This window comes from Propithecus coquereli, unplaced genomic scaffold (genome assembly GCF_000956105.1).
Source record: "Propithecus coquereli isolate 6110/MARCELLA unplaced genomic scaffold, Pcoq_1.0 Scaffold4, whole genome shotgun sequence".
In the NCBI taxonomy this organism is placed as follows: Eukaryota; Metazoa; Chordata; class Mammalia; order Primates; family Indriidae; genus Propithecus; species Propithecus coquereli.
This window is the reverse complement of record NW_012149729.1, coordinates 8,835,885-8,846,245: the sequence shown is the minus strand read 5'-3', so window position 1 is coordinate 8,846,245 and position 10,361 is coordinate 8,835,885. Positions and strand designations below refer to the sequence as shown.

Genomic DNA, 10,361 nt, shown 5'->3' with positions numbered 1-10,361 from the left:
CATGTCGTCTTAATTCTGGATTTCTAACCAAAACCTAATTGAAACAATCCAATTCATGAACCTATAAAAGGCAATAAAATTACCCTTCAGAAGGAAAAATGATTATTAATAAGAAAAATAATAAATGAGACCAATGAATAAAACTGATGACAGGTAAGTCATATGTAAGTAAGCTACATGAGCTCGTGGCAACATTCTTATAAAAACCTGAATCCGGAGTAGAAGTCGCCTGTTAGCCTGCTCTAATTTCTTCTGTCTGTGTTCTAATTCTCGGGCTCTCTGTTGTTCTTTTTGTAGCCACTTGATGTACTCCACTGATGCTTTTAGAATGGTTCCTTTGTTCCAGCGCATATCACTGTAGAACGGAGAGATAACCTTTTCACAATTGTGCATGTCAGCAGAATTCATAAGAACTTACAAAATCTTTTACATTAATATGAAATAATGATTTACATGACTATTATTCACTCTTAGATATTATTGCTTCTGAATAGAAATTTTAATAGAATAGTTAAGAAGCCCTTATATAGTAAAATTAATCCCAGAATGAAAATAAGTGTCAAAAGAAAGTAATAAAGTGACTTTTTGTGGGAGAGCTAAATGCAATATCATGATTCTACCATTACAGTTTTTATATTTTTAGTGAAAATTGCTTTTATTATTAACTCCAAGATTAAAATCTATGTGCAGTATTTCTGCATTAATGAACTAGGAAATGTACATTACTGAGGACTTAAGCCTAAATTTTTTAAGATCATTTCAAATGTACCAATCTTTTAACCTACTTTCTAATAAGGTTGCTTTTATGTTTCTAAGAAAAAAAAATAAAGTCTCTCCTGAATAGTGATCCTGAGTGATTGTGAAACAAATCAAACTTTGGCAACATCGCTTTATGCAATAAAGCAAACTTTCTAAAACCATTTGGCCAATCTTTCTGCACAAACGACAGCAATACTTTTTAAAAAGCTCAATATCTATAGCTATTTTTAAATCAGTTTAAGACAAATAAATACAGTTAAACGTTACTAGATAACCTTGTAGGCTATAGCATAGAAAAATGATTTTATGAAAGCTTATGTTTAAGACAGGAGAAATTAAAGATATAGAATTCTGGAACAGGCTACTGATTTTGACATCTGAAAACATCATTGGAAACATCCATAAATGTAATACTGTATGAGAATTAATAATAGGTGTAGAGAATGAAGTCAAACTAATTGCTAAACGTTAATCAGAGGTGTTAGAAAACCTTGATGAATTTTCAATTTAGAGTCATGAGATCTTTTTAATATAGCATAAAGGAAGCAGGTAGAGAAATGTTAAATTTTCCTACATGTATTTTTGGTTTATGTGATCTATGTGAAATACATTGCATATATATTTGGTTTATCTGATCTATGTGAAATATACTGAACTTAATATGTATTTGTTAAGAAGTGAGAAAATACAGCTTATGAAAGATCTCATTTGCATGTGTCTCATTGGAAGTTCAGGTTAGGTGACAACACTATTAGTGATAGCAAAGATGAGGAAGATACATTTTTCTACCAGCAGGTGACAATGCTTACTAGGACCTGGATAAGAGCTGTCTTCTCCTGAAGTGCATCAAATCATGGTCAATGTCTGTCTCGAGTTTGAAAATACTTTGTCTGTTCTCTGGGGCTGTAATGGCCATTGGTTTCATTCTACTCACAGGGTCGGGGGGGAAGGTGAAAGTGGGAAGGGTAGGGAACGATGGGCTACCTTTGATAAACCGAGACAGTATCTGCAATTGAAAAGTGTAGTGGACTCTGAGGTAGCAGGAGCCTTATGGACTCTTAATTTTATTTCATTCCTTCTCATGGGAAGAATATCTTCAACAGAGGAATAGATAAAGTGGATAACCCTAGCCACCTCTGAAATTTAAAGTGCTGTTTATTTAGATATTAGATAATAAAAAATAAACCTTCAAAATGGTGGTAGAGAACACACAATGGGTCTTTCTTCAATTTGTACCTGATGTCATCTATGATAATTTTTTTAAGTTAATTCTGTTTTAAAGCTATTTTAATATATGAGGTTTCTTCTTAAAATATTTTAAGTTTTTAATATTTATTAAAAATATTTTGCCTCCATCCCAAGACAATTTCAGGGAACTAGGCATTAAAAATCTTATGTATAATGGTGTCCTATAAACACAGACATTAATAAAGGCATGGCTAAAAAAAAACAGTTGATATTGGCCTTTCATGTTCTACAAAACAATTTTCTTTGAAGAACTTAAAACTTTTGGAGGATTAAAAGCTTGAATGCATTTGGGGCCAGACCAGGTAATACAAATGTGCAAATCAGAGTAGAAGTGCTGCCAGGCAAAGCTATGGAAAATGTACAATGTGTTGTTACCTTAGGAGTGCACATCCACTTAAAAGAATTTTAAAAAATAAAAAAAAATGGTTTAAAAAAATAAAGGAAGAAAACACTATGACAGATCTAATTTTTCTTGCTTGGATCAACATCTTGTGACTCCTGATTTAGAAAATTTTGTCAGGTCTCATTTACTACTTGAACTAACATTCTTTACACAAAAACAGGAGGAAGTTCTGATAACAGGAAGGGAAAAGATCAATTTTAGTAAAAAAAACTATAAAAAAAACGTGGAAAAACAAGAGTAATTTGATATCACCAATATAATAATTCATACTCTAGTAATATATTTAACTTTCTATGATATTAACATGATTCGTGTAAACTTGGCTCACCAAGACACATGGACAAAAGTGCTTCCATGTACACTGAAGAGGACTGCTATCTTATACTGTACAAGCTCTTCAATCTTTGTGTTTGCTTATTTTTGTTTGGTTTTGGTTTTTGTCAATGGTCAAAAGATTGTCATTGCCTGGTAGGGGTTTTTTTTCATGTAGTTTTCTCAACCTATACTTCTCAATTTCAGCTGTTGTCTATATTATTTTCCCTTCTGACCTCATCATTTTGACCTTCAAAGAAATAAAAATTTCTGAATGTTTTCATACATAAAAATGGAAAGTTCATAGAATTCAAAGTGTCTTCAGATATTAGCTTTGATTTCCTAAGCCAACCCCAAAATTTATTCCAATCATGAGCTAGAAAGGTCCTCAGAGGTCAAACACTCTGCAATTTGCCCAAGAGTATATGGTGTTTAGAAGATAAACCCAGGTCTCGTCATGCAAGCCAATGTTCTTTCTGCAAACCTATGGCTTTCCCATCTTTTCAAATGTGTCTGTCACAAGAAATAAGTTTTATATTGTGACTCGGTTCTCTCTTACTTAGCACATAAAACTGCAACAAAGATTTCACAAGGTATTACTATTCTCCTTATACATAATATGTAATAATCTCTGATAATTTTAATGTTATTCTTCCTTTTTGTTTAAAAATCCTAGATCTGTCCCATTTCATTGATTTCATGATCCTGTACTAGATCGCAGTGTAGCCTGATATATTTTCTTTAAAAAAAAAAAAAAACTGTTCTAAGTCATTGTAATGGTTGTAGTCACCTACTCAACCAATTATTCTGAAATTTGTTAAACTCAGACTGAAATCTTGTTTGATCTTTTTTTTATTTTCAGATCCACTTTTTGTTGATTTCACCATTGCCATAATGTGGTAGTGTCACTTTTTCCTTCATTTTCTCATCTTCAAAGTGAAACTTGCCTCCTCTGTGTTATCCCCACACTCTTTCCCCAGCATTCTTATTTTCTCTAACTTTTAGGTTATCCATAGTGACATCTGAAAATTCAACAAATGAATCAAATAATTTTATAGAGTAGGATCCAGACTCTACTTCTCAGGTAAAGTCTATTTTAAGAGTCTACACTCTGGATTCAACCATGAGACTCTCATTGCTGAGCCTTAAAAAGGGACACTAGATTAATGGGTGAGGCCACAGCAAACCAGAGAATAAAATGTATTGAAACGAAATTAGTGCTGAGATGTTTGGAATGCCACACCTTCAGTGAAGCTTCTTCTCTGCCTGTGTTATCCAGAAAGATCCATGTATAGATATATTTGACAACTAATTGATGTATTTTTAAATAGACCCAAATAAATGTCATTTGCCTACATATAATGTAATAGAATTAAAACAAATAATAACCCTTCTTTCTGAGATCCATAAGGAAGAGAAAGACACTTAAAAATGCTTACAATGAAGTTTTCCTGATTATGGTCTCTTTTAGATATGATTCTGTAGTACATTGATTTTTTATATTCTAGACCAGGAGAGACAAACAATAGCCCATAGTCTGTTTTTCCAATAAAGTTTCATTGGATATGGCCATACTCATTAATTTATATATTATCTATATCCGCTTTTGTGCTACAAGGGCAGAGTTAAATAATTGTGATAAAGACTGTATGGCTCACAAAACTTAAAAGGTTTACAGGAAAAGTTTGCCATCCGGCTGGGGGTAGGGAACCTGCGGCCTCAGGGCCACGTGTGGGCCTCCAGATCCTTGAGTGCAGCCCCTAGACTGAATCCAAATCTCAATATTACATTAGTAATAATAAAAGGATTTGTTCTACAAAGTTTGGATTCAGTCAAAAGGCCGCACTCAAGGATGCAGAAGGCCTCACGTAGCACCTACCTAGGCTGCAGGTTCTCCACCTCAGAAAGAGTTTTTAGATAATCAAAGCTTTTATAAAAATGTGGAGTAATAATAGTCTCATACAAACTTTATAATTTACCAAGTATTCTCATACACCTTATGTGATTTTATTTTTATAAAATCCTAGTCATATGGGGAAGAAAAGTATTTTCTTCAGCTAACGGAAAGAGTCATATGCTTAGAGACTTTAAAAGATTTGAAGAGATTTTGGTAGAGCCTAGACCAGGACTGAACTCTGCTGATTGTCCGTTCTGTGATCTTTCTGCCGTTCTGCTCTGGACACCTTCGCTGCACAGCATGCACTTGAGGATAAGTGCTATATCCCCTTCTATCACAAATTGTGGAATTGTCCAAGTGAATTAGCAAATTTCGATTTAAGGGAAAAGTGCTTTCAAATCTCATAAATACCACTTTATCAAACATGGTCATTTTGAGGTAATGGATAATTTCCAGTATTTAGAGAGTTCAGTTCTCAGTTTGACTGAAACATTTTCAAACATTATTAAGGCTACATATCATGTTTTTATGTTTTCTGAAGAAACAGTCAACATTCCAAATTGACACTTTGATTAATTATTTCTTGAGATTTATAACCTCAAACAATGTGTTTGACTGACATTGTGTGTGTTTGACACAAAACTTGGTTAACATTTATCAACAAGCTTTTGAAATTACATTTTTTACTTGTATGTCTCCAGAATTTGGGATCTCAGAAAATGTGAACATTCTATTTTCATATACTCACAAATCTTAAGTTAAAAGAATTGCTATACCCATAAATTCAGTATACCAGTCAGTATCATAAATAGTATTTAGCATTATCACTAAATTTGCCAATATTGTCGCTATAGAGAAAGACCCACTATGAACTGAGGAGAAATAACTTACTTATTTCTTAGAGCTCAAAAGGACAACTTTTAGTAACAGACTTGATGCTTAATGACAATTAGTCTGGAATAGATATTTAAAATGAGACCAGCAATAGCCTTATCTTTGCGATAAGCTGCTTAGTTTCCTCGTCATTGGTTCTCTCCTCCTTTTTTCCCTCCCACCCGTTTTTGGGGGTATTGAAACCATAACGTTATTACAGAAATGATTGTTGAACTCACGGATCATTAGACTTTGGAATAAGAGTGCCAAGCTCCTTGATTCGGTAATTAATATTATACCTTCTTCTTCTTTCAACTATTAAAGAAGAAATATTATTGATTATTCTCATTAAAGGATAGTTCACTTTTGGTCAGCTGTAAACCTTCTTAATAATCTTTTAAAAACAAGGAGCAAAAAAAAAAATTCATTTAGTCAAAAGAAAATACTTCTCAACCATACAATAAAAATTCAAATGTATCTTATTCTAAAAGTAAAAGTTACAATATTAGAATTGTAAATACATGATTTACAATGCTTTAGAAACATTTTGTCACAAAACAGTTTTTCTTTCTTGGAAATGCTATAATATTTACTCATACTGAAATGTGTGTGTTTATATATGTATTCAAGTATGTACTATCTATCTATATATATATATGTTAATCTGTTTGATTGTTATTTCACACACAGACAATTTGTTAGTCCATCAGGATTGTAATCTTTTGAGGTCATGCACCATGCTTTACTCTTCTCATATACTCTCCACAAAGAAATTGTTGATATAGATTTGTACTGCACATCTAGAGATTCTGATTTTAGTAGGTTGGGAGAGTGAGAGGGGGACAGGCATGAGTTTGCATTTCCAAGTTCTCAAGTGATGCTGATGCTCTTTATGTAGGGCCAATGCTTTGAGAATTACTGATATAGGTTCTTATTCAGAGACCGTTTACCATATTTGCATTTCCATGCATTGCTTATAGCAATTTTGTACATCATATAGCAAAAGTTTAACGACATTTAGGCATTAGACATCATAGGAACAGTCGAATTTTCTACATTGACTCTTCTCTAAGAGCAACCTTCTACTCTATATTCCTAATATCAAGAACCATAACATACATCTGTATGTAACACTTTGAATAGATAATAAATTTAAAGATTTCAAGGAAATGAATATAGAAAAGGCTATGAAGAAGAAGAACAACATATTTCCAAAATATTAGAAAATACTTGTATAGTACACACTTGAAAATTAAGATCTCCCACTGGAAACAAGGAAAGTAACAAAAGACTATCAATTGTCTTCATAAACCTACTCTAAGAAACAAATTACCATGAATGGATTTGACATTTAGGAATAATGCATTGGCCTCCCTCTAAAATCAGAATACAATTGATTCTTGAGAGTTTTACTTTCCCTTTTCACCAATTCTGTTTTCCCTGTACATATAATTAAAAAAACAGCTAAATGACACTACATAAAAACACTGAAGAGAAAATAAACAAAGGTAAAACTTATAGAAATACACATATATTACAATGAGAATTTATTAATAATTCTATGTTCACACACATTAATTCTTATTGTAAACAAGACTTTTAAACATAAGATGAAGAACAGCTATGAAGGAAGTTCACAGTTTTATTTCAAAGTAAGGGACTGTTTTAGTCCTATAATGTCTCTTTAAAAATCTGTTACTTAAATGTACCTTATGTAGAATAACAAAAACCTCTTCTGTAATCTTAGACTGTAGTCTGTGCCCTTTAATGACATAATAATGAGAAATTTGGTTCCCCAATGTTGCCGCTATCTAGTACTAGTTATTTATAAAGGAGTCAAGTTTTGAGAAATCATTAAATTATTTCATGCTATATGTGTTTTACCGTTTGCAAAGTTCTTGACATAGTCACTCAATCTTGTCCTTAGATCCAAGCAAGACAGGCCCCAACCCTGACCCACGCTTAGAGAACTCACTCTTGCCTTTTCTGGCCATGTCTCTCCCCACTGAGCAAGGCAGCCAAGGGAACCCCTTCTAAACTATGCTCTGGGCATCATATAATGATTTCCTCCCTAATGCCTTGAGCCGCCTCCCAGGGCTTGTGCAGGCCACTTCCCTAGGTCCATCCTCCTCGGGGAGGAACATGACACCAGTGTGCTCTCCCTAGGCCCAAGACATAATCAAAGGGCAGTTGTTTGCAGGGCTATGTATGGAGCTCTAATGTACAGGATGGAGTGTTCACACTCATGTTGGGGGCTACTTGAAGTGTAGAATGGAATAAAAGTTGGGGATAAAAGAGAGGGTGGGCTGCAAGCTGAGAGCTAGCATTGCCCTGACATTCCTGCACTGAACTCCAACAAGCTAAGAATTCTAAACTCACCCGTCCAGTCTTTAAGAAGGTTGGGACATACTTAATTGTACATATGTAGACATCTGGTAAGTGGAACTTCCTTTGTACTTTTGCCATGACCTTCACAAATTTTAAGGGTTTTTCTAGATTCATTATATATAAAATTTTATAATATGAATTTTTGGTACTGATTTTCCCCCACAGCAAGATGACATAGCAAGAGAATTCAGATCGGAAAACCCTTTGATAATGGACAAACCAGACATTTGTCATACTTTATGTTAAATGGTCAGTTGTTTAAGCTAAAGACATAGAGCAGAGAAGGTAGAAGCAAGGTCAATCATTGTTAATAGACTTATTCGGAGAGAAGTCCATAGTTCCCCAATGTCCATATTCCTTCTATTAATGGTTAGCTCTCCCTACTCATATACTACTTGCCTCCTAATCTGAACCAAAGTCATCAGCTCTGCCACTAAGGGATACGATAATCAGATCATTTCCCTAAGGACTGATATGACCATGTGCTGGCTCCCTCCTCCATACACTCAGCAAACTCTCATCACTGGGACACATGCAGGTTTCAAAGGTACTTGTAGAATCAATTTCAGTTAATCACATGGAAGAAAATTACTGGTTAGTTTTAGAGGTTTAAAATTTTCATTTATTTTTATTTCATTTTACTCTTTGCTCAGTTTTTGATTTGGCTCCCAGAACAAAAAGCCTTCGTACTCAATTAGTCAGGCTCACTTGAGACAGCTAAGCACTTAAGACATGACCAAGCACTCTAAAGCTCAGCCTTGCTGCTAATCTACTTCTCTTGCTTGCATTTCTCCATCTCATATGACCTATTATCAGAGTCAAATTGACCCTTAGGATAGCACCAGAGCCCTTTTTTTTCCAGGGGTGAAATTCAGTACTACAACATAAGCAATGCCTTTCAGATAACCTGTCATTAGGAAGGAAAGAGCAGATTGACACAGAAAAATGAGAACCTGGAGTTATGTTTCTTACTATTTAAATGGTGTACATTTTCTAAAGTCACTTTTATCTCTTTAAACCTTTGAGTCAATGAGTCACAATAGAGTTCAAATGTAACCGAATGCACTCATCTCCGTCACAGGCAGTCTCGTTGAGAGTGAATGATCAAGGAAAGAATTTGGGATGTTTCACTTTGTGAAAATATATAGCTTTTCTGAGAGTTCACATTGTTTAGATTTCCCAAAATAGCTCAAGTTGTGAGCATGTCCCATTAATTTTGGTCATCTGACCCCTAAATACTTACGGAGTAATAATAAAAGACCGTATATTTTCACCGTCATGCATTTCCTCTTGCATTAATTAATATTATATGGGAAAAAAACTTATACTCACTGAGGTTGTGGTTGTCCTTTTTTTGTCTCTCTTTTGCCAAAGCTCTAGTATCAGTTTCTAATCAAAAGAAAAATAATTGAAGCACTGCTTAGTTCTACCTTAAAACCCCTCCAGGCAACATAATTCAGAACACTAGGTGAAAATACAATATTACTTACTCCAAAATAATACAATAACATTTTTGATACAAATATTCTGGAATTTGGAAAAGAGTACTCTTCAGTAAGAAGCAATAGCAAAAATTTTAGGTTCCGAGGTAGGAAAACCTGGATTTGCATTCTAGCCCACCATTTAATAGCCATGTGATGTATTACCAAACTTCTCTGTTTCAGGACGCTTAACTGTAAAATGAATATAATATAGTACTTACCTGATAAAGGAGGTACAGTGCACAGAAAATATTGAACTCTTCCATCATTGTTATTATTTTCAGAAGTTTGAGATTCATAAAGAAATTATTCCAACCTAAATTTTTCATAGTTATGGTTTCTATATCCCAAGAGTTGGAACTAACTACATTTCTCAGCTATTCTCATGAAACAACTCTGCGCACTCTCTCCCAGTAAATGACACTTCCCTTTATGTGCTGTGTGGTTGTGTTTGTGGTCAGCAGCCTCCAAGATGGCCCATAATGATTCTGACCTCATAGTATTCACACCCTTGGTAGTTTCCTCCTACACTGAATAGGGCTGACCTGCGAAGCCTATAGTATGTTGAGGACATGACTAGTGTGGCTGCCAAGGCTAGATCGTAGAAGAAACTTTCAGCTTCCACTTTGGTGTCTCTTAGATCACCAGCTGTCATGTCATGAGGATGGGCAAGCAACCCTATGAAGAGGTCTATGCAGTTGAGAACCAAAACCACTTGCCAACATGATGGCTATCTTGCAAGATCTTGAGTGAACCACCTTGGGAGTATGTTCTCTGGCCTCAATCTAGTCTCAGATGTCTGTATCTCTGGCTGACCTCTTCACTACAACCTCATAAGAGACTCTGGGTCAGAACCAATTCACCAAGCCACTCCTGGATTCACTCCTCAGAGAGTGGATGAAATAATAAATATTCATTGTTTCAAGCTGCTAAGTTTCAAGGGTAGTTTGGTGTTATACAGCAAGAAATTAATACAGTGTTATTAGAATTATTATAGTTT

General features: G+C 34.4%; 1 protein-coding gene across 1 annotated transcript in view; it reads right to left on the bottom strand.

The window, feature by feature from the left end:
- TFEC (transcription factor EC) overlaps positions 1-10,361 on the bottom strand; it is a 154,095-nt gene that overhangs the window by 1,117 nt on the left and 142,617 nt on the right. The window contains exons 5-7 of the mRNA XM_012652739.1: positions 9,213-9,269; positions 5,732-5,807; positions 208-355 (exon numbers count right to left, since the gene is read on the bottom strand). Coding sequence (XP_012508193.1) covers positions 208-355; positions 5,732-5,807; positions 9,213-9,269 — 281 coding nt within the window. The remainder of the gene's footprint in view (positions 1-207; positions 356-5,731; positions 5,808-9,212; positions 9,270-10,361) is intronic.